The sequence below is a fragment of the Pectinophora gossypiella genome, chromosome 21 (assembly GCF_024362695.1).
Source record: "Pectinophora gossypiella chromosome 21, ilPecGoss1.1, whole genome shotgun sequence".
In the NCBI taxonomy this organism is placed as follows: domain Eukaryota; kingdom Metazoa; phylum Arthropoda; class Insecta; order Lepidoptera; family Gelechiidae; genus Pectinophora; species Pectinophora gossypiella.
Genome location: NC_065424.1, coordinates 3,469,711 through 3,494,113, shown reverse-complemented (window position 1 = coordinate 3,494,113; position 24,403 = coordinate 3,469,711). Strand labels below are relative to the sequence as shown.

Sequence of the window (24,403 nt, the reverse complement as noted above, 5' to 3'; positions counted from 1 at the left end):
ATGTTTATAGGTAAGTGTGGATTTTTTACAAATAACTTAACATAACATAACAAATACTTTATTGCACAAACAGGAAAAAACAAAATACAAAACAAAAGAGAAATAGAATTAGTATAATAGGCGGCCTTATTGCTAAGTAGCAATCTCTTCCAGGCAACCTTTAAGTATAGGAGATATTGAATATTAAGTAATATAGCGGGATAGTGCAGCATGGGAATACTTGTGCATATAAAAATAAATACACTTTCGACTACATAAACTACATAATAATAATACACATAATTATAATTGTTATAATAAATAAATATCACTACTTAAACTACTACATATACTATGGAAGAAAAGGAGTAGATAGATTATGAAGATGAATAGGAAATAGAGGTAAGGAAATGCGCCTTGACTTGCCGTTTAAAGGACTCCAATGACGAAGCTCTCCTAACTCTCCTAACTAATAACTCTTCAAAGACATCATCGAAGTCACTGTGGTCCTGTGGTTCACCTTGCTTCTCAAACGGAGAGCACCGGCTTGAACCCCACAAACTTGCACCAATGAGTAATAATTTATCACCACCACAGTTGACTCTACCAATATTGACGCTATACGGCTTGCCACCTATGAGGTGACGCGTTGGTACCTAGTTCAGATTGTGACAGATGTCCCTCTGCCTACCCCAATTAGGATGTAGCTATGTTCTTCTTATCGTGTGAGTTGTGAGGTAGAATAACCCTGGTGTCAGGGTTATGATTGAGCCGCCAAAGGCCCCTGACATGGCTCAAGTAACGATTACTCCAATACATCAATAGTAACCGGAACAAACGGCTTAACGTGCCTTCCGAAGCACGTATTATCTTACTTTCGACGATCAGGTGATCAGCTTGTCATGTCCTAACCAAACTAGGGATCACAAAGTATTTTTTGTGATATGCGAATCCCCACCGGGACGCAAACCTGGGGCCACCGGATCGTGTGTACAACGCTCAACCACCGGACCACAGAGGCCGTAGCTGAAAATTTAAAGCACCGTAGTATAAAATAATCTTGTTGACTGACGTGCCGCACGCACTGCCGGCACGTCGATTTGTTGCCCTGGCACTTGCTGGCCACCTGCTCTGTGGCTCTGGTTGCCTGGTACCAAGGAGAGAGATATATTTTTTTAAATTGTGGCTCCCCCTTCCTATAGAGATTGAGAGGCCTACGTTTAATGTACAATATTTTCCAGTGCTACTAATCCTGAAGATCCTGCCAGCATCATGTCTCCCAGGGGCAGAATACCAGATCTTCCAAGGGTTCGACGTGCGTTCCTGGACAGACAGACAGGGCCACCCTCGCACCCCACGCACCACCACCATCTCTCTAGAAGTATATGAGTTGGAGACCACTGAGACCCCTGAAGCCACGGAGAGACCCACTCAGAGATCCAGCACTCAAAAAGAGATTACTCAGTATTTTTACGATGTGGTAGGTATTTATTATATTTCCACCTGAGGTCTACAAGTTGGAGACCACTGAGATCACTGCGAGACTCACTCAGACCACTCAGGGACCCAGCACGTAGTTATTTTTAATAACGCAATGAATCCTTGCTTTTTCTTCAGACAGACAGGCCAGCGAAATTTTCCCAAAGAAACTCGTGTCCCGAAGAAGAGAAGCCGATAAACTTTGGAGCATACGAGGTGCCCACACAACGTGACCTGGTCTTCTTCACGCAGAAGACTCTCCACAGGATGTTCGCCAGCTACCACCAGAAAGCCATGCTTTTCCTTGAGGACATCAGAAAGGTTTAAACGTTTTATTCTAGAATAAGTCTTAAGGCTTGCACCTAAATGACATACCCATCATAGGATGTCAAAACAAAACCTGACTGCAAGTTGTCTTCTGACAAATGTAATAACTTTATTTATAAATATGTTTTCTCCAGTCATCTAGCTTACCCACTGATCAGTGAGCCTACTTAAACAACTGAGATACCTACCACCTGTAGAGTTACAGCATTTTTATTGCAAATAAATGAATTATGATACTGTTTTCGAAATGTCTAAACTAAAAGTTTATATAGCGATTCAGAATATATAACGGTGACGTAGTTATAATAAACTTGATCAAACGTCGTACCTACTTATTTACGTTGTACTCACTCATTGTTGCGGAAGTAATTCATAACTAAAATTCGTCATAACGATAAGGATGAGGTTGACTTTAGATAGTCTTAGACAAGCTTCTATCTGTAAATTAAATAAGTAGCATTTTAACATTTATCTTTGTACTAGTCATCTACCTTGGGATTGTGACTTGTCATCATGCGATATAGGTACTTACCGTATGATTTATCATATGATTATATAGTAGTACATACATACAAACATGCATAAACTCACGCCCGTAATCCGTAATGGGGTGGGCAGAGCCATAAGTAAACAAAGACAACTTGCAGCCACTGTTGATACGATGTCGATGTCGATGTGTGTGTATATAGTACTTAATTTGTTTGCTTATGTTAGTATTAAGTAACTCTATCGTCGAAACCTACCTTGTACCTTATGTCTAATGATAAATGTATTCAATGATGTACTTTATACGTAATACATTTATTTATTATTATTATACAGAGAGTCAGTTGACATAAAGTAGAATTTCCTGTCGGAAAATTTATGAAATTAATATAATCTATTCAGAATCATAGTCTGAATCATTCCTCAGTTTTCGTTACGATGTCACTAACTATGTGTGTATATATTCGAACCACACCAAAGTGTATCTGCAAGTATGCCTTGTGAGCGTGTCTTAAAGTCCTAAGCGAATGTCTTCTCAAACTCAACAATGTCTGGGAATCTCGACCATAGGAGGTTAATATAACTCTCTCCTTGGTACCAGGCAACCAGAGCCACAGAGCAGGTGGCCAGCAAGTGCCAGGGCAACAAGTCGACGTACCGGCAGTGCGTGCGGCACGTCAGCAACAAATGCGAAACTATCACCAAGAGCCTCACCTCAGCATTGGAGCAGCAGCGCCAGGATGTACTGGCTTTCACAGATGTACGTACCAGGAATGCAGAACTTACTTATAATCATACTTCGTTAGTAAAACTTTATGAGAGCGATAAGACATCTACTACTAGGCTGGTTCAGTTCATCATATCTATTTCGGTTGTCCTTTTGATGACATGGCTCTACCCATAAAACAGACAAAGACTCTCTGCTCATCCAGACGATAGAACTAAGTAAAAAAGCTTCAATTGAACGTACATTACTTACCCTCCTTCTAGGGAAGTCAGGTAAAAATAATTCGTACTTGTCTTCTCTATCAAACAAATCTTTGTTTCAGGATACTATTTGCAATATCGAATCAATGAAAGAAGATCCTGTAAAACTTGTGAAAATACTAGCTAGTGAGGAAGCCTCCTTGGAATTCGCTCTACCAGGGTTCTTGAGACTTCTCGATGCATGTTCTGCCTATTGTGTGAGGTTGTACCTTCGCCATTATTAACCGTTATGAAATTATACCACACAAAGACAGCTACTTATTCATTTTTCTTTGTGTTTCAGTCCAATAAACGGCAACACATTTAAAGCAATGAAGCCGCAGCGACATCTCACCGACGCCGATATCGTCATAAGACATTTCCTAACTCGCAAACACTACAAAAGACTCCTAGGACCAGAAAAGAATAAAACCAAAAAAAGTAAAAAAAGGAAATTCAAATACACTTCTCATCAAAAAAATCGAAACACCTTGCAAGTTTACGTTTTGTCAGGATTATCAGAAAAATGTGTACATTTAGGAATAAACTAGATGTCGCGTGGTTCGCTCGCAGCAAGCTGCTCGCGTGTCTTGTTTTCCCGCCATTTTTTTACCGCGATAAAATTTGACCAAGACTAAAATAGGTCTTGTGAAATAAAAAAAAATCTAGGTGCTATAGTTTTGCCAGGCCGTAGGGTGTCTCCCTGATGCGGAGCAGTTTTCCAAGATGACGTTCCGATCATCAATTTTACCTCTGAGACATTTTCTGGAAAAACAAAAATTTGTATGGCGGCCATCTTGTTTTTCGGCCATTTTGTTTTTTTTTTCACCAGGGAAAAATTTGACCAAGAATTAAATAGGTTTCGTGAAAACAAAAAAGGTCCAGATGCGATAGTTTCGCCAGGCCGTAGGGTGTCTCCCTGATGCGGAGCAGTTTTCCAAGATGACGTTCCGATCACACCCCTATACATCATTTTTACACCCGAGACATTTTCTGGAAAAACAAAAATTTATATGGCGGCCATCTTGTTTTTCGGCCATTTTGTTTTTTTTTTCACCGGCGATAAAATTTGACCAAGATTTAAATAGGTTTCGTGAAATCAAAAATGTTCCAGGTGCGATAGTTTTGCCAGGCCGTAGGGTGTCTCCCTGATGCGGAGCAGTTTTTCAAGATCGAGCTGTATTGAAATACTCAACATGACGATCCGATCACATCCCTATACATCATTTTTACCCCCGAGGCATTTTCAGAAAAAACGAAAAATTTGTATGGCGGCCATCTTGATTTTCCGCCATTTTGGTTTTTTTTCACCGGCGATTGGATTTGACCAAGATTTAAATACGTTGTGCGAAAAAATCATTGTTCCAGGTGCGATAGGTTAGCCAGGCCTTAGGGTGTCTCCCTGATGCGGAGCAGTTTGCGAAGATCGAGCAGTTTTTCCATAGTCAACGGGATGTTCCGATTACAACCCCATACACAGTTTTTACCAACGAGGCAGTTTTTCAAAAAACGAAATTTTGTATGGCGGCCATCTTGTTTTTCCGCCATTTTGACTTTTTTTCACCCACAATAAAATTTGACCAAGATTTAAATACGTTTTGTGAAAAAAGAATCGATCCAGGTGCGATAGTTTCGCCAGACTGTAGGGTGTCTCCCTGATGCGGAGCAGTTTTCCAAGATCTGGAAGTTTTCCCATACTCACCGGAAAATTTTGATCACATCCCCCATACACCATTTTTACCCCCCGACACTCCTTCTGGGAGAACAACCCTGTCAGTGAGTCAGTCAGTCAGTCAATAGGTACATGGGTTTGTAGCTATATATAATATAATGTTAAATGTCGTTTAATAGTGAGTAATATGAGCTTATCAAATCTTAATGTTAATGTTCTAAATTTAAATGAATTTTTCATAGGTTTCGTATTTTGTTAAATGAGTCATTTTTATTCCGTATGGAGTATAAAGGAAATGGATAAAACAACACACGTAAATGAAAAAAAAAGCTAAAAAACGTTTATTTAATAACTTGTATTCCCTCCCCGAGCTCTAATTACTGCTTCCATACGGTTCTTCATCGATCGGATGAGAGTCACGATCACATGCTGTGGTATATTGTCCCATTCCTCTTGGATTGCATCTTGCAGCTGGCTAAGTGTTTCTGGGGCAGGATCTCTTGCTCGAATTCGTCTCTTTAATTCATCCCACAGATGTTCAATGGGATTCATGTCCGGGCTTCTTGCTGGCCATTCCATAATAGAGATATCGACTTCGTTAAGATAATCTCGTACGACGCCCGCGGTGTGAGCCCTAGCATTGTCGTGCATAAATATGAAGCCGTTGCCAATAAAATGTGCATAGGGCATCACATGAGGCTCGAGACACTCTTCGACGTACCGATGACAGTTTAGTGCAGGCAGACGTGGCCCAGACACGAAAGCAAGCTCTGTCTTACCGTCGGCGCTGATTCCTCCCCAAACCGTCCACGAACCGCCACCATAGCTGACCTTTTCTTCAATGCAGCATTGTGCATAGCGTTCTCCGTCTCTTCTGTAGACCTTGTTCCTTCCGTCGTTACCATACAGCATAATTTTACACTCATCAGAAAAGAGAACTTTGCTCCACTGTAGGTATGACCAATTTAGGTGCTCACGTGCAAAGTTAAGGCGCGCTCTTCGATGGTCTGCAGTTAATTTCGGCCCATTTGCTGGCTTATGCGGTACCAGTCCACGATCCTTCAACCTTCTTCTAATTGTAGAGTCACTTACAGCCACCCTTCGTACAACACGAAGCCGCTGCTGCAGTTGAAAAGCGTTAAGGCGTCGATTTCTTAAAGAAGTTGTTACAATAAATCGATCATCTCGCTCAGAAGTGACCCGATTCCTGCCAGATCCTGAACGGCGCGTGAACAAACCAGTCTCCCGATAACGTTTATAGACTCTATGAACAGATGACAGGCTTAGATGCAGTCTTGCAGCCACAACACGCTGACTAAGGCCAGAATCCAGCAATGCCACAACTTGGGCGGCTTCTGTGGGCGAAGTATCCATACGTTTTAGAAAAAAAACCTTTTTTCAGACGTCCCAAAGTCACAGTATTGAAATAAAAAACAAAAAGTTTAAGGATAGGCGCCAATTTTTAGTTTTTAAACGCTAAATGTACTCCAACCCTAAACACACATTTGTCTCAAAACAGTGATTCATTTCGTTTATAAGATAAACAAATGAAATTCTAATTTTGAATTTAGAATTTTCGCTTATTACTGTAATGGCCAAACTGCCAGCTATACATTTATGTATTTTTTTTCATCGTATGAATTCTTTTTTGTGTTAAATTCGGACAGAAATAATGAAAACGGAAGTGTTTCGATTTTTTTGATGAGAAGTGTATATTACACAAATGTGAACGCGTCTGTAGCGATCGACCGAGCTTTTAGGTTGGACATACCGTTCAATAGATGGCGCTATTTACGCTTGAACTTTTGACGTGAACTTGATTGGAACTTACGAATAACTTAACCAAAATATCTAAGCTTTTTGTGTGATGTGAATAGTGATAACCGTGGGAATGTATTTAGAACTGTAGTCTGATTATAATATAATAAGTGAGACATGTCCGTGTTGTTTCCTCTTATAGTTATTACATCCTTGTTCCTACGAGATCGTGCTTGCAAAAAATCCATGAGTTTTCTTATGATGAGGTAAGTGTTAAAAGCTTAAAGTTTTTTCTTATATTCCAGCTGTAATAATGCAGTTTCAAGTATATCAATAAACGTGTTTATACCTAAAAATAGTTAACTATCGAGAGATCTATTGAGAAAGCTAGAATGTAGTTCACTTTCTATTTCTCTAAGTAGTAGAATGTGAGTTAGTCTAGAGAAATTCTAAGGAATTCCGTCTACTTTCTACCTCATAACACATAGAAATTAACTTTACATAACCCTAATAGATTGTAATATCAACTAATGTGAACTTAGAACATCAATTTTGCAAATGTTATCCCTGCAATGGCTTATCACTCAATTTGTAAACAATATAATTCTCTTTCACGTGGTCTTTGTATACACTTCTCTGTTCTAACAAAACATTGTTTTATAATACTATTCTCCACTGTAGTTTGTTTTTAACTACAGCTTATATACTTGAATAAAGAAGAAAGACCATCACTTACTCCTAAGCGACCCATTGCCATAATAAAAAAAAAAGACCATCACATGAAGGTAATACTGTATTCATTGTTTTCATTTGTAGCTTATCTTTTTCCCATACTTAGTTTGGATTGAAAATAGAGTACAATGCTACAAAAATCACAAGTAATGGTACCTTCAGTCATAAATAAATTATACAATGAATCAATGGCGTCCACTGTCACATAATATTGTTTTGTGAAGGAAGGTTTCTGCACATACATAAGATTATAAGATCACACCTATTTCCCTTTGGGGTAAGCAGAGACAACAGGATTCCACTTACTACGATCCTGACACACCACTCTCAAACTTTCAACAATGAAAGAAAAAAACAAAATTCTAAATCAACTCTGATTTTATTAAAAGTATATTATCCATTACATAATAACAGCATAAAGGCAATTTATTTGTACATAAATATTTATTTATTCGGCACTTGTTAAAACTTGCTATGGCTTTTATTTGTTTTCTATTACCTATACTATCACCAAAGCACAATGTCAAAGATTAAGTATAACTCAAGAGAGCCATGGAAAGAAGTATCATAAAGAAAAGAAGAATCAATAAAATAAGTAATAAGAACTTAAAGAGACAAAACAGGGTTAGTTGACAGGGAGGCCTTTTTTCAGATAGTTACATTTAAAGTTTTTCCTCAATCTAATATCTATGATAACCAATCTGTGTGCCTTAGGCACACAAGATTGGAAAAAAAACACTGACTGAAAAAAGGCTTTAAATAAATAACATAATATATACTATACAGTCACCACACTAGTATTTATAAGTAAAAAACATAGTAAAATTGTGGGATGTGATCAATACATGCTAATCTCTAAATTATTGCTTATTGCTGTATATTAACAAGTATTATTTCCATTACAACATATTATCAGTGATGTGTCTACCCCAGGAATGTTCCCAAACTGGGACTGTTCCCATTGTAAAAACTCTTTAATAGTAAGGACATTACATAAACAGTCTATATACGTCCCACTGCTGGGCACAGGCCTCCCCTCAATCAACCGGAGGAGGTATGGAGCATACTCCACCACGCTGCTCCACTGCGGGTTGGTGGAGAAGTAAGGACATTGAATACTTTTATTTTTAAAATTGTTCTCTGGTCTTATCTACCTGAAGGTTAGGCTACAAAGCTCTTTTTACATGGGGACTATATTTTCTATCACCAAAATTTATATTTGTCATCAAGATGTATCACCTAATAAATAGATCTATCGCCACGAAATATTTTCGTTCTCAGATAAACAAAAATTGTTCCCAGGTATGAATTATCAAATTAATGTTAATATATGTGTAAAATAAGAGATCGATAACCAATAAAATTATATTGCATTACATGAATATAAACTTCGTTCTTATAATAACAGTTTTGTTACTTAAATAATAACTCTGTGCTCAGAATGGTAGATCTGTCACCAAATAAATCGATTATCGATCCCTGACTGCGACTCCTTTTTATTTGATATTTTGTCACCAATACAGTAGTAACATTTTATTTCGTTCAGATATTAAATTAATAGTATTCGTTACCAATTTAATACATCAATTTATAATTTTAATGAAAAAATGATCAAAGGGGCGGAGACAAATTGGCACGCTCTAAAAATTGACTAATCCGGCCTCAACGATGGGTAGTAGGTAACTAGGTTCGATCACACGATGCGCGACGCGGGCGGCGTGCCATAAGCCAGCTATTTTAAACCAGCGCTGATTGTTCAGTGGTAATTATTTTAAACAATAAATATTGATTATATTGACTTAAATTGTTTTATTTACTACTCTGCTAAATATAATTTATACTACCAGTGGAAATTTAGAACCTTGGGAGTCTAGTTAAGTAGCAGAATCTTTTGGTTGAAACGATGATGACAACCCTAATTTTTTATTTGAACTTAATGCAATTTTCTAGTAACATAATATGATTTATTGGTAATCTCTTTAAATTAGTTTGTTTAAATACTTATTAGGACACACCTATTATAATACATACAAAAACATTTATTTGGTACTAGACCTTATATCTCAGGATTTTAGGTGATTTATTGTGGAACTGATTTTGCATTGTTTGGTGACTACATTTTGGTGACAGATCTACTATTTTGAGGACAAACCCTATTATTTAAGAAACACAAAACTAATTAAATTGGTGATAGCTTAAATGATACCCTTTTTACATTAGTTTTGCGCCTTTTTACTGCCAGGAACATTTCCAGAGTTTCCGGGGACATTCATATGAATAGCACATTACAGCAATTACAACTAAAATTGAGATACAAATTGTGTAAAAGATCCTTAGTCAACTAATTTATTCAGCCTTTAGTAATAAATTCAAGCTAAAATTCTTAAACACTATCTTCTACTCTTCTTTCGTTCTTTGTGAGATTTCTTCGACTTCTTGGATTTCTTCTTTTTATGTTTCTTCTTCCTTTCCTTCTCTGATTCACTGCTGTCTGATGATGTGGATGAAGATGATGATGAACTACTGGTGCTGGAGGATGAACTTGATGATCTGTGGAATTCATGTTTCATTTTAATGGGTTATAACAAAACTTTGCTTAGGTTCAAGGTTTTAAGCTTTAAAATTAAATAAAACACATAACATAAAAATAAAGGCTATGTTATTAGCTAAATTTAAAAGACAATTTTACGTAATTTGTGTTTATAAGTTTAAAGCTAGTAATAATTATATAATTTCCATCAAAATGAGTAGACTAGATCTAAAGTTGCTAAAACTTCTACGACAACCTTTATACCTGTCAATGATCTGTTGTATGTGTACCTTAATAATTAAATTACATAAATATTTAGATAACACATACACACATAGCTGGCGATTGGGTTCCATATACTATAAACCTGCCTTTACAGGTGTGATATGTCATTTATATTTAGATTATCAATATTACTTGGATCGCTTCCTCTTTTTCTTTTCTTTCTTCTCCTTGGCTTTCCTGAGCTTCTCCTGCAGTTTCTGCCGCAGCTCAGCCTCACGCAGACTTTGTAGTGGTGTAGCATACTCCTCCTCACTGTCACTGCTCGTACTGCTCACATCTAGGACTATCTCTTTGTTAGGGTCCACCTGGAGAGCAAGTTATACTTGTTAGACCTTAACTAAACCTGTAAAACCTACCAAGAAAACTAGAATTGCTTTTTAATAAGCTTACCATTTTAGGGATGAAACTTCTTCTAGATGAGGAGATATACATAAAATTACTACAAGTTATGAAATGTTAAGCTATTGTTTGATAAACAATGAACAAAACAGCTAACTTTCTCGATGTAATCAATAGAACAAGTCAGAAACGTTTTATAATTTTATTCTTGTGTATTTATACCACAAATTAAAAAACTATGAACGGAAAATATACTTACTTTAATAAAGTTTCTACATTGGAATGTAAGGTGCCCTGCATAACCACACTTTTTGCAAGCAGCCCTTGACGAGTCTTTCCCGATCTTGCTCACTAAGTCCGTGTAATTAGACATTACTTTTTCTATGCTTTTCTTTGTAAATAAATCTGAGAAAATGATAGAAAATCACAAATTCCTAAGCACGAAAGCTTGTGAAACGTCAACAACAATGCAAATACGTTCCGTTTCGCGCATACCATTTACCATGTTTCATTTATCGCACGGCTAATAGATAAGTAATCCATAAAAGTAAAACCCCTCAACAAACATTTACTAAATTGTTTTAATGAAATATTTTATATTTAAGTAAATAGTGCGTTTAATCATTCAATATAACTCATGTCATTTTTTACACAAAACAAAGAGTAATCTTTCAAAAAATGAAACGTTGTAGATACCGTTCCAGCTAACGCAGAATAGCGATGGTTACATTTTAAAAAAATCAAACTTTTTAACTTTTTCCAGCAAATGAAAAGGCGGGAAAAACAGTTTTGTTTGTAAGAAATTGAGAAATGTGGCGCGATGGCAGAGTTCCTGCCCCTTTGCGACGTGCTGTTCAACGTGATATCACTTGCTGGCTACTTCTGCGACGTGGTCTTCGATGTGGTGATGGGGTACGCGCTGCTTGAGCGTGGGTATAAGGGCACCTTTGCCGCCGCCATTTCCATTGTCATCACTTCACTACTTATATCGCAGGTTAGTAAAAAATCTACCTTATCTGCCAATAAAAGTCATCACTTCACATTCGATACGTGATACCACTCGAAAAATTTTCACACATACTCTTGATCATTTTGTTACAACAACATATAGCATCACGACTGTATCCCTACGGGGTAGGCAGAGGTGTATTAATAGTATACACGCCTACTCTTCTGTCGCCATTAACCAGGCACAAATCCTGAAAACTGTTTGATACCAATTATCTATGAACCAAACGTGAATTCAAACCATTTTGTTATTCTTACTTAAGTGATTTATTCGTCCCCCGCAGGTGATATCCCTCCGCTGGTACCTGCAGGTGTGGTGGGGCGAGGGCCGGCGCGAGGGCGGCCCGCGCGGCGCCCCGTGGCTGCCGCTGGTGCTGCACGCCATGCAGCTGGGCGTGCTGTGGCGGTACGCGCGCCTGCTGCTGCCGGTCGAACTGCATCGAGTCAAGCATCAAGTGCGGGACTTGTGTTAGTAATATTCATTTAATAATATTTATTTTAGTAATATTTATTTATATACATAACCACGGAACGTGGAACGGCCATCAGATATGATGGTTAGCTGCGAATATAAAATAAGCAGTCCCCGACCAAACAGCGGCAGGATTAGCAGAACGTAGTAGCTCAATGGGACGGGCTAACCTATAAAATGCTACTTAGGTTCTATGACGATCTTGTGACGTAGCGAGTAGGCGCCGCTACTTCAAAAGCGCACCCCTGATGCCGGGCAGCAGCGGTATCAGTACTGGTTGGAGGCCGAGGCAATGGATTCTGGTTGGGCTCTAGCTAGAACATCACCGATTGAGAAATTGGTCGGTGTACTGCGGAACGGAAGGCGATTGGGGCAACCACCGTCCTACACGCCCTATCTATGGAGTAATGGCGATTACTCTACCGACAATAGCGCAGCTCTTAAATAAAGAGAGAGAGAGACATATACATAAAGCATAATACAGTATTACTACAGACATGTTGGAGATGGGCAACCTACACATTAGTTTCGACAATTTTTTTATATACCCGCAATGAGAAAACTAACCCAATACAGGTTAGGTCACATCACTTACCTCCTAAACGCACATTCCGGAGAAATGGGAATGTGGGTTTCCACACGATGTTTTCCTTCACCGCTGACGGCGTGATAATTATTTAAAATCCGAAACAAAATCGGAAATCATTGGTCCGTACAGGTATCCGAACCTGCGACTTCACAGTTAGAGTCAAGCGTTCTTACAACTGGGCTGCCACGGCTCTGGTTTGCAAATAAAATAAATAATGTAATAATATATATCTTCCCGTAGGCATGCTCCGCCTGGTGCACGCGTTCTGCGAGGCAGCCCCGATGTTGTTACTGCAGCTGCACGTACTACTGCGGCCGCCCGAGCCCGCGCCCGACCTCATAGCGCACGCTGAGCCCACCGTCGACGAGCCTGCCGGTAACATACATAACAATACTATACAAGGTGTTAGTTACATCATAACGAAGCTTTGAGGGATGATTCAGACCATGATTCTAAGTTGACATTAAGTGGAGTTATCCGTCGCAAAAGTATGGAACTGAAAATAGTTAAAACACTAAAATTTTCATGAATTTTCCGACAGGGATTGATACCCGGGCGAATCAAAAAGGTACATCGCTGGTATGCAAACCATTTGACATGTGCTGTCAACTTAATTCTGTCGAGTTATTAGCCAATGTATTTTTTTTATAGTGATGTTTTAGATTTGTGCTTAGAACTGACGTGGGTTCCATAAATTTTATGCTTGTCGATTACCCATCCCTTTCCTTTTCGGTGGATAAGAAAATGACAGATATAACTTAAAATAAAATTAGATTGTGTTTATTGGATTTGTTTGGGTTTTTTTTTGTTTATTGCTCTAGAGCAATAAGGCCGCCCAAATTGTACTGTTTTCATGTGTTATGTATGTCTATTATAATAAAGTATATTTGATTTGATTTTTTGAATTAGCACCAATGTGAATTTAAAACGAATTGACTAAATCCCAGTACCCTGGTTGCAGCAAACAAGGCGTTCGCGGAGCTAAACGTGATATCGGCAGCGCTGTCGCTGTTCTCGGTGTGCTGGGCGCTGGCCTCCTTCAGCAAGAACGTGCGTCGCCACAACGTGCACCGGCTGCTGCTCACCTGGCTCGGAGTCATCTTCCAGGTAATACACGGCTCATCATCATGGCGTCCCAACGGCGCGGCGGGCGGCAAATAAGAAATGCGTGTTCTCAGTAAGGAATTTAAAGAAAGAAAGAAACGTTTATTATAAAGGGACACCACAGCAACAAATATAAAACAAACAACAAATATACAATAAAAAACACGGAGTAACACATAACTTACAATCAAACACATAATAAAAAAAAAACAACATACACGAGAAACACAAACAATCGAGTGTATTTACGAGCAGACTGACGGTATACACAAGTTCTTAGTGCTCACTAGTTGTTGAGCGTTGGGCTCACGAGCCGGAGGTCCCGGGTTCGATTCCTGCTGGGGACATATCACAAAAATTACTTTATGATCCCTACTTTGGTTAGGACATTACTGGCTGATCACCAGATTGTCCGAAAGTAAGATGATGCATGCTTCGGAAGGCACGTTAAGCCGTTAGTCCCAGTTACTACTTACTGATGTAAGTAAGTAGTCGTTACATGAGCCATGTCAGGGGCCTTTGGAGGCTCAATAGGAACCCTGATACCAGGGTAGCTGAGGTTGGTCATCCACCTCACAACCCACACTATAGAAGAAGAATAACAAATGTGGTTGCAAGTTGTCCTTAATATGAATGTTGGAGGTGGTGTTAGGTCCACTTAATTAAAACTCCTTCGAGATGTGGTGTTAAGGAGACTGTATATTGTAATAAACTAAGACCTTGTTCAGAAGGCGCGATTTACTCGCGTTTTCATACCACAGAGTAATTTGATTACTTTATAGATTCCTGCATGCTTGGAGATCTGCGTCTGTCTCCGTACGATGTTAAGTACTCTGTGGTATTACAACGCGCGTAAAACGCCTCATCTGGACAGGGTCTTAGGGTGGTATTAATAAACTAATCTCAGCTGAGACTCCCCTCAAGTTCCTGTTTTTATATGAGAACTGTCACATTGACATGATCTTGCGAGCAGTCTCGAAGCTGAGATTAGTTTATTCATACTTAGATATTATTTTATTTAGATTAGTTAAAGATACAAGGAATACATGTCTCGTTAGCAAAGTCCATTGCGTAAATCCGTAATATTGCCAGAGCAAAAAATTATTACTTTTAAAAAATATACCTATATACGGTGTTAGTGACGCCATAACGAATACTGAGGCGGATTATTCAGACCATAATTCTGGTATTCCAAGTTGATATCAAGTGAAATTTCATGTCAGTAATTTTCAGTTTTTTACAAATACAAATATACTTTCTCTCTCTCTATTTAAGAGCTGCGCTCTTGTCGGTGGTGTAATCGCCATTCCTCTCTTCTTCCCGCCAAAAACCTTCACCTCCCGATACGACACGACCTGCACCTTCAAAAAATATACTTTATTGCACCAAAATAAAAAGAAATAATTACAAAAAGACTCTTAACTCTTTTCTCATTTTTTTCTTTTTCTCTTTTCTTTTCTGAAATTTGCACTTGATATCACCTCAGAATCACAGTGTGGATCATCGCTCAAAGTTTTCGTTACGATGTCACTAACACCCTGTATGGCATTGATGTTGCCAACAGTGATAATATTATGTTTCAGTTCCTGTGGCGCCTGGGCACGATATCAGCGCGGGTGTGCGCGCTCACTGTATACGCTCTAGTCTACGAGTACTGGGTCTTCTTAGTTATAGGTGAGTGATTATCAATGATCAAATCCATTCTTTTTAGCACACACAGCACGCACAGTTGGCAGAACGCTTGCTTCTCACTTTCTCGTCGCAAGCTCGAATCCAGCACAGGCCTAAACCAATGATTGTCGAATCTGTTTCCGAATTCATTTGTCGATCATAAATGATTATCACGTGCTCAGCGGTGAAGGAAAACATCGTCAGGAAACCCACATTCCCAAATAATGCATTTTCGGAGGTATGTGACCTAATAACCGGGAGGTATGGGGTTGGTTTTCCCTTCGCGGGTTGGAAAGTCAGACAGGCAGTCGCTTCTGTAAAAAACCGGACCTGTGAAATCTTCAGGTTAGGTAAGCGGACCCTGTGAAAAACGGAATAATGCTAGGGAGGTGATGATTGCATTGTGTTTACATACAATATTTTAAAACGAATTACTGGCCATTCTGGCAGGCAAAACTTAACACTTTCAAGGACAGAACGTCTAATGACGTTCCGATTCCATGGTGTCATACTCTCATACTATCTATTATGAACCATCAATGACCCATGGTCTCTGCCCGTGAAAGGCAGCTCTATAACTAGTGAAGGATCACTTACGACGAGTGCGAGACAGAGATAAAGTTAGTTTTAAAACTGCCAACATAAGCATAACATAATCCTACAACTATATCATTATTAAGGTAGTCAGTACATCTGTCGCAAGATGAACTAAGTCCCACACCTCACCGATCTTACTGTTAGACCCACCAATTCGCAATATGATAGCTGGTGAGTCGTATCACCGTCCATAATGTTCGAGCCAACTAGCAACTAGTGAAAATTGCACTTAAGATAAATTAATAACTGATTGGTAAAAGTCCCGTACCAGGGTAAGACCCGGCGCTCCCCGTTTGGGAAGCAAGCAGGTGGAATCACCTGGTTATCTGTCGATTCGGAAGGCACGTTAAGCCGTTGGTTGGCTACTAGCCTAACCCGCAGTGGAGCAGCTTAGCTCAGCAGTGGGACGTATATAGGCTGTTTATATTATATATGTTTATGTTATACTGTGTAGGTCTCCACTGGGTTTCGATGTTCCTCTGGCTGATATCCCCCAAAAACGTATTCCACGGCGAGCGCATCTCGCGCGGCCGCAAGGCGTCACTCTCCGCGCTCATCGCCTTCGTGTACGTTTTCGCATACATCAACCTGCAGGAGCTCAACCATCGACAGAAGATGGTACGTAAATACTGTTCTAAACGCCCATACACGTTCATTCCCAACCGGTAACACACGCTTACTGACATAGTGACGTCATGAAGATACATGTAAATTATTTATTAAATAAAAATACATAAACAAGTATATTCCATCCAACTACAATTGTAACCACACACAAATTATTAAAAACAAAACATAAAAAAAAGCACAAACACATGTACATGTTAACGTTATAGAAAGACATAGTGACGTCATGGAGAGACATAGTGACGTCATAGAAGGACTTATGTCTATGTATGTGTGTCTATGTTATGACGCCCACTATCGCACTATTGACGTCGTATAGAGACATACTGACGTTATAAAAGGACATAGTGACATCTTAGAAGGACATACTGACGTCATAAAAGGACATAGTGACGTCTTAGAAGGACATACTGACGTCATAGAAGGGCATAGTGACGTCATGGAGAGACATAGAGATGTCACACACTTTTAATATAGGATCATCTTTAAAGCAACATTTACTTCCTTCCGCTGAAGGCCCGTGTTGCTGTATATTATGTATTGTTTGTGAAACTATAATGAGCAGTGTACCCAGGTGACGTTCTACGTGGTGATGTGCGTGGAGAACTGGGTGCTGGTGTGTGCGTGGTGGTGGTCGGGCCGCGCCGCCGCGCCCGGCGCCACGGCCGCCGCCGCCGCCGCGGCCTTCGGCGCCGGCCTGGCCTTCATGCTGCTCTACTACAGGTAACTGGAACTTGCTCCACATTACTATAATAAATTGTCATGGTCATCTAAGTCTTACCTAACATCTGTCACAAAATCAGCATGGATCAGCAGGAAGCAATATAGGAATTAAGCTCAAGAAAACTCTACAATAAGATATAATATCATGTGATATATTTGTACTGTAAACTAGGAATAAACCATGCAATATGTAAAACGGAAAAAAGGGAGATAAAGAAAGAAGAAGAAAAAATATTACAAAAAAGTAAAAAATATGTCCTAGAGTAATTGGCCGTAGTATTAATTTCTATTGTAAGGTATTGTATGAACGGAGAACGGAACGGAAAAAAAAAGTTTTCATCTCGAGCTCCTCCGTGCTTCGGAAGGCACGTTAAGCCGTTGGTCCCGGCTGCATTAACAGTCGTTAATAACCATCAATCCGCACTGGGCCCGCGCGGTGGTTTAAGGCCCGATCTCCCTATCCATCCATAGGGAAGGCCCGTGCCCCAGCAGTGAGGACGTTAATGGGCTGATGATGATGATGATGTATGAACGGAGTAGTGTCTTAAACTATGAATTATTATAATTATATATTTATCACAACCACATGGCATTGTGAATAAAAAACAGTACACACCTAAAGTTGACGAAGTGTTACACCAATAGTGTAACATGGATCAGTTTTGCATTTCTAGAATATTGAGATTTGACCTCACATATGGGGGTGTTTTCTCGATGAAATGACTAGTAGAATCCACCCTTAAAGTTTGTCGGGTCCGAAAAACTACAGACTGTATACATTGTTGTACGCAGGTACTTCCACGTGCGCCGCCTGGGCTACGCGGCGGCGGCGGCGCCGCTGGGGCTCAAGGACAAGCCGCCGCCGGCCGCCGCCGCCGTGCCCGGCGTCTTCAACTGCCGGTTCTCCAACCCAGTCACCAGGTACCCCCTCCCCAAATAACTGTAACGTATACCCGATGTTGCGAACTCTTCGCAGATTTTATAATCTTTTTACTTTAAGTTTACGCGGTTATTATCATAATCAAAACACATAATAACGAGTTTGGTGCGAGTTCAAATGGTTCCGAACATTCCGATATCAAATACATAAACAAACGGCAAAGAAAGAGGGTAGACAGATATGTCTGCCCGTAGAAAATTATGGATCTATCTACTCCACTCCAATCTCATCATCCCGTGATCATGGCACTTGCAACAGTGTCGAAATATCGGGAGTGTCATATCCCCACTTTAAAGGCGGTAAGAACCCGTTATTATATGTTTTAATCTTTTTACCTGTTGCATTGGAGCAGCGTGGTGGAGTATGTTCCATACCCCCTCCGGTTGATTGAGGGGAGGCCTGTGCCCAGCAGTGGGACGTCTATAGGCTGTTTATGTTTATGTTCTTTTTTGACAACGTTTTGTATCTTGGTTTTGTTTCTTGCTTACGTCTTGTTCTTATTTGTGTCTTATTGTGTCATATTTATGTCAGCGACCTCCGTGGTCCAGTGGTTGAGCGTTGTGCTCACGATCCGGAGGTCCCGGGGTCAAATCCCGGTGGGGACAAATCACAAAAATTACTTTGTGATCCCTAGTTTGTTTAGGACATTACAGGCTGATCACCTGATTGCCCGAAAGTAAAATGATCCGTGCTTCGGAAGGCACGTTAAGCCGTTGGTCCCGGTTACTATTTACTGGTGTAAATACGTCGTTACATAAGTCAGGGGCCTATGGCGGCTCAGTAATAACCATGATAATATTTAGTTACGTGTTATAATAGTATTATAATAAGGCACCTAGTGTCGCCTTTTTTATATTGCCGTGCCCTTGCGGGGCGTCACATGTACCATCTTACTATGTTCCACCTTAATTTATGTTATATGAATATGACTAGGGTTGATAAGGTTGGTATTCCACCTCACAACCCACACGATAGAAGAAGTGGTTAACACTTTCAAGGACAGAGCATCTAATGACGTTCCCATTCTAAGGTGTCATACTATCTACCTCTATTATGAGCCATCAATGGTCCATGGTCTCCGTCCGTGAAAGGGTTAAAGATTGTTTTGTGTCGTGTCCGCCAGCGCGGCGGCGGGCCGCAAGAAGAAGAAGCCGACGTCGTTCGTGCCGCCGCCCGCCGCGCCCCCCGCCGCCTTCTGGCGCCGCCCGCTGCCCGCCGCGCACCACCACCACGTGAGCACAACACACGCCACACACATTATACAAGCACGTGTAATTTATATGTTCAGTAGGAGTCACTGGCAGGGTCGTGTAATGTTGTATGTTCAGTAGGAGTCACTGGGAAGAGTGATTGGAGTGATCGGAGACACGGTAGAAATCAATACACAGCAAGTACATGTGTACGCGTATATTTCCGGAGGCCCAATGAATGATATTTCAATACGATATTATAAAATGCTTACTAACTACTTAATTCTACGCTGTATACGTGTGACGTAGGTACGGTCACACTACACACGCTAGACCTCACTTTATTAAACAAATGCTGTCATTTGTTTGGGCGCTTTGTATCGGCATAAGCAACATCTGTATGTTGCTTATGCCGATACAAAGCGCCCCCTCTCGAGTGTCCTGAGTACTAAAAATGACATTTGATGCACTAGGGTCGATTAATTATTTCAAATAATTTTTCCTCTCAGACGACGCCCTGAGCCGAGGTTCGCGCCCAACTGGGCACCCTCAGGCCTGTTGTCTTAAACGTTGTACCGAGTGAGAGCCTTCAACAGCGCTCCCCATTTGTTCGGCCAAGTAGTTAATGCCATCTCCGGCAAATTTACAATAAGTCTTACAAGAAGTTTACAAGAAGTGCCTTTCAGAATTGAACATATAACGACATAGAGAACGTCTAGAGCCCTGTGCCGAAATTTTTCTTGCAGCTTCTTTTCCGCTGGTTGTGAGAAGCTACAGTAGTTTCAGACGGAGGAGACGTTCGTTATGTAAAAATATTAAAGATATTATACCTACTGATACGATACTTTTGAATTTGAATTATGATATGACAAATACTTTATTGCACACGCAGGAAATACAAAATTACAAACAATAGAGAAATATCTATACTCACATAGACATATTAGTGCCTATTCGGTCGCACACTTTAAACTAATGTTAGTAAGACAACTCGTGCCGTCCTTCAGTTACAATAAAAATACTTATTACATTCTAACTTTAAAAATTCCATTATCATAGTCATCCAGTATTAACTTCTTATATCTCTGATCACTAACTAAACCCCAAATTGCAGGGCGGCTCATCAGAAAACGAGGGCTCAAGCGTGGGCTCGCGCGTGAACATCCAACAAAAGTTACAGGAGAAGAAACAAAAACAGCTCGCAGAACTGCGCGTCATAGAGGAGGAGATCAAACAGGGCAAGCTGGCCAAAACCACGCCGGTAGCCGCCGAGGAGATATACAGCAGCCTGCAACGACAACCCATACCCAGAGCCAAGACCCACGCAGAACCTGCCTGGCCCACAATAGAAATGGCACACTCTTACCAAAACTACCCCCTACCCCACACCTGCAACATCTACCCCACCTACACAGAAATAAAACCCGAATACACCATCCAAAACTTCCAAAGCGACAACCCTGACGATGCTTTGAAACTGCGACGCTTGAAGTACGACCAAAGTCGGGGCTTCTACGAAAATCCAGCTAACATTAGAAATGAAAACAGAACGGCCATGAGATCACCTAACTATTTGATAGGGGAGACTAGAAACTTCGATAACGGCTGCGGCAGCCCTAGGAACGTCCTAAACAACAGCCCTAGGAACTACAACATACCTGATGTGACAAGCAATAATTACGACACCAACGACAAACCTAGGGTACAAAACAATGCGATTTATTCCGACGACAGAGGGGAGTATTCTGGATACTGCGAAAATGGGCAAAACTATAGCAAATACGAGTCGAAAGACGCTTATGTGTCGGCACTGCATAATGCCTTAGCCAATGTTCAGAGTATAGATAACATTCGTTCGACGTACAATGAGCCCTGTGGCCAGTACAGTCAGAATTGTGACAGGTTTCCATACAAGAAGATGGAGCAAATGAGAAAGATGCAGCGATGTCGGACGCCGGAGATACTACTCGCCCCGCATTACTTGGAGGGCTGTAACAGACAAGTGTGCTGTCATTGGGGACCGCCTTATACGTAGGTGTTATTTTATCTTCATAACTATGGTCTTACCTTTCCTTATTATTTAATTAAAATGAAATGGGTAGATCTCTTCTTTCACGTACACCTGCACTATCTACTAACTAATCTAGTATAATGATATCAGTCAAGTGATGTAATAACCAATAACTACAGCTCCCAAGAGATGTGATCACAAGGCGTTTGTCAGCAAGGTGCCTAATTAAAATGCCAATAAAGTTCGATGCAGTGATGTGCTGTACAAAACAAAAGATCTTTATTACCTAACTTTTAGGTAGATAAGACCAGCGTATAAGAAAGAACAATTTGAAAACGATAAGAAGCCAGTCTTTACTATTAAAGCGTATTTACGACGGGAACATTTCCGGGAACGGCACATCACTGGTTCGATATGTGGTTGTATTATATCTACATCAATTTAAGAGCCACGCTCTTGTCGGTGCAGCATTTTCCATGCTACTTTCTAGGGAAAAATAGGGCAGTGGTTTCCTTCTTGCCTTCCGCCCCGCAGTACTCTGTCTGACGCAAGTGGAATGGCGCCCAGAGTAGGCTATTACAAAGCCATACTAGGACTCCTATCCTCCGCCTCTGAATAGTACTGACAGTTACATTATACAAACGTACGGTTGTAAACACGGTTGTATTATAGGAATAGAAAGAAAGAGGAAGGCGGCGCGAGCAGCGGCGAGGAGTCGGCCCCCGACGCGGCGCGAGACACGCCGCGCCCGCCCTCCGACATCGACAGCCAGGTAACACAGACTCTTTACTTACTATGTACCCTATTTGACGAAACATGTTTAACGGCGTCCGTAGTCCAGCGGTTAGTGTTCGACTCACGATCCGGAAGTCCCGGGTTCAAATCCCGGTGGAGACATATCACGAACACTTTGTGATCCCTAGTTTGGTTAGGACATTACAGGCTGATCACCTGATTGTCCGAAAATAAGATGATCCGTGCTTCGGAAGACACGTTAAGCCGTTGGTCCCGGTTACTACTTACTGATGTAAGTTAGTAGTCGAAACATGAGCCATGTCAGGGACCTCTGGCGTCTCAATAGCAAAACATATTATTCTGATGTGATTTTCTTCAACAAAATCCCGATTTCCTTCCATAAATTTAATTCCGGGCCAAAATTGACACCTCCATTTTGTTACTTAAAATCACATAGGGAATTTCGTGGTTTTCACTATAAGGCAGCGATATAACACCTGCAAATGAACTATTATTGTCTCGCTACTAGTATGCGTGTCGTGTTCAGATCTCGCTGCCTCGCTCGTACACGCTGCCGCGCGAGTTCCGCTACTGGCGGCGACGACCGCGCCTGCGCGACCACGCGCCCAGCAACAACAGCAGCGACGGTAATTATATTTCTTTTGTTATATTACTTCAGAGTAACATAAGAGGGCAGTCGCTTCTGTAAAAAACCGGACCTGTGAAATCTTAAGGTTAGGTAAGCGGACCCTGTGAAAAACGGGATAATATGAATGAATGATAGATGATGATGACTCCAAAGTAACATATTGTACATCAATGTTTTACTCTCGTTCCCGACTACGGTAAGCAAAACGGAGGGTTATGTGTTTGACCGCTCTCATAGAATAAGGAATAGTACTACATATGGAACGGTGTACCTAACCGCCCCCCGCTCTTACTTTATTCTTCTTCTTCTTTATTCTTCGTATGTTGTCAGACGTTATACACACACAGATGCACGATGTACGATAATGTCAATGTGTGGTATTTGTGGAAAACGAGGTATTTTTGGTATTTTGTGTGAAGTGTCCTGGTTGTACCGATATGTACGTCTGTTCTCTTGTAACATCTAAACCACTTATCGGAAATTAACAAATGAGGTATCACTAGAAGCGTCTTGATTGTCCGGTGGTTATAGGTGACGATGTCGACGACGAATTTTGTCACGCTTTATGCTTTGAAAACAACCACTATTAAAGCCCTGGCATGTAAAAAAAACTTAAAACTCCATAATACGAAAAAGAGCAATTTTCTCGTGTCTAAAATTGATTTGTGAATCTGACAAAAATGGATATTCCAGCTTTCTTGTCCAATCGCCATCTCCTAGCGTTATCCCTTTTTCACCAAAAATTTAGCTATCAAATCTTCTAGGTAGAATAGCGGACCTTTCCAAACTTGGAGATTTATCAGGTCTGGATTAACTAAAATAATAAAGTTAATGTCGCCAGGTGACGTGGACAGCGGCGACAACGAGAGCGACCGGCAGTGGGCCGGCTCGGCGTCCTCGCAACTGGCCAGCCACGCGCACGACCTGCCCAGCGACGAGCGACGACCACGCAAGCTGCACCACGCGCCCAAGCCGGAGACCAAGCTATAACACTACCCCACTACCTCTACTAGCCTACCTACATTACTGTCCTTGTCTTAGGAATGTACGAGAACGCACGCGGACAATAGGAAGGTATCTGCAGACTAACAGAACAAGACTTGTTCTTCTAAGATGTTGTAAGGTTTGAAGACCTCACAAACCCTGGTGTTTTCTCACTTAGGATGGTTTGAACTACATACGACTACAAGGCATCGCACTTTACGCTTCTGTCCTTTTTGTATCACTCGGAACCAACATTTGCTAGAGCGAGAAGAACGGGAGTCTGACCGCACTCTGATGGCTTCGTCGATTTCGCCGCGTGCGGCGCATTATCTTGTTCAAGCAGATTACCGTTCTGAGTGACAGAAAAGGATGTGGCCACATGTAGTTCAACCCTAAAGCGAAACAGAATCTTGCAAAATCAACCAATCACAGCGTGCGAGAAAGAAAACACTCTCTGTTTTCCTTCGCGGTGATTGGCCAATTCTTGCTCCGCTTCGCTTCAGTGGAAACCCTTAAATGCTTATTGCAGTTTGTAGAAGAGTAAGATGAC

At 40.8% G+C, this 24,403-nt stretch overlaps 3 protein-coding genes across 3 annotated transcripts; 2 read left to right on the top strand and 1 right to left on the bottom strand.

Annotated features, from left to right (window-relative positions):
* On the top strand, positions 1 to 7,004 carry LOC126376818 (uncharacterized). The gene is made up of 7 exons (XM_050024365.1): positions 1 to 10; positions 1,221 to 1,459; positions 1,597 to 1,779; positions 2,873 to 3,031; positions 3,321 to 3,463; positions 3,542 to 3,678; positions 6,973 to 7,004. The coding sequence occupies exons 1-7, from the start codon at positions 1 to 3 to the stop codon at positions 7,002 to 7,004; spliced, it is 903 nt and encodes a 300-aa protein (XP_049880322.1).
* On the top strand, positions 6,719 to 24,403 carry LOC126376817 (uncharacterized). The gene is made up of 14 exons (XM_050024364.1): positions 6,719 to 6,933; positions 11,317 to 11,547; positions 11,846 to 12,029; positions 12,863 to 12,997; positions 13,584 to 13,729; positions 15,310 to 15,400; positions 16,449 to 16,612; positions 17,196 to 17,272; positions 18,137 to 18,265; positions 19,408 to 19,516; positions 20,589 to 21,505; positions 22,158 to 22,257; positions 22,768 to 22,867; positions 23,711 to 24,403. The coding sequence occupies exons 2-14, from the start codon at positions 11,374 to 11,376 to the stop codon at positions 23,857 to 23,859; spliced, it is 2,475 nt and encodes an 824-aa protein (XP_049880321.1). The 5' UTR covers positions 6,719 to 6,933; positions 11,317 to 11,373; the 3' UTR covers positions 23,860 to 24,403.
* On the bottom strand, positions 7,760 to 11,022 carry LOC126376726 (protein SREK1IP1-like). The gene is made up of 3 exons (XM_050024284.1): positions 10,813 to 11,022; positions 10,347 to 10,519; positions 7,760 to 9,949 (listed from the first exon to the last, which is right to left on the bottom strand). Exons 1-3 carry the CDS (start codon positions 10,924 to 10,926, stop codon positions 9,790 to 9,792), a joined length of 447 nt encoding a protein of 148 aa, XP_049880241.1. The 5' UTR covers positions 10,927 to 11,022; the 3' UTR covers positions 7,760 to 9,789.

Excerpts from the sequence above, each read along its gene's own strand:
- LOC126376726 (XM_050024284.1), bottom strand. The coding sequence starts at position 10,926 with ATGTCTAATTACACGGACTTAGTGAGCAAGATCGGGAAAGACTCGTCA. Across the intron at positions 10,520-10,812 it reads AATGTAGAAACTTTATTAAA|GTGGACCCTAACAAAGAGAT; the intron begins GTAAGTATATTT and ends CTTGCTCTCCAG. Across the intron at positions 9,950-10,346 it reads AAAAAGAGGAAGCGATCCAA|ATCATCAAGTTCATCCTCCA; the intron begins GTAATATTGATA and ends TGAATTCCACAG.
- LOC126376818 (XM_050024365.1), top strand. Across the intron at positions 1,780-2,872 it reads TCCTTGAGGACATCAGAAAG|GCAACCAGAGCCACAGAGCA; the intron begins GTTTAAACGTTT and ends CCTTGGTACCAG. Across the intron at positions 3,464-3,541 it reads TCTGCCTATTGTGTGAGGTT|TCCAATAAACGGCAACACAT; the intron begins GTACCTTCGCCA and ends TTTGTGTTTCAG.
- LOC126376817 (XM_050024364.1), top strand. The coding sequence starts at position 11,374 with ATGGCAGAGTTCCTGCCCCTTTGCGACGTGCTGTTCAACGTGATATCA. Across the intron at positions 19,517-20,588 it reads CCGCCGCGCACCACCACCAC|GGCGGCTCATCAGAAAACGA; the intron begins GTGAGCACAACA and ends CCCAAATTGCAG. Across the intron at positions 22,868-23,710 it reads CAGCAACAACAGCAGCGACG|GTGACGTGGACAGCGGCGAC; the intron begins GTAATTATATTT and ends TAATGTCGCCAG.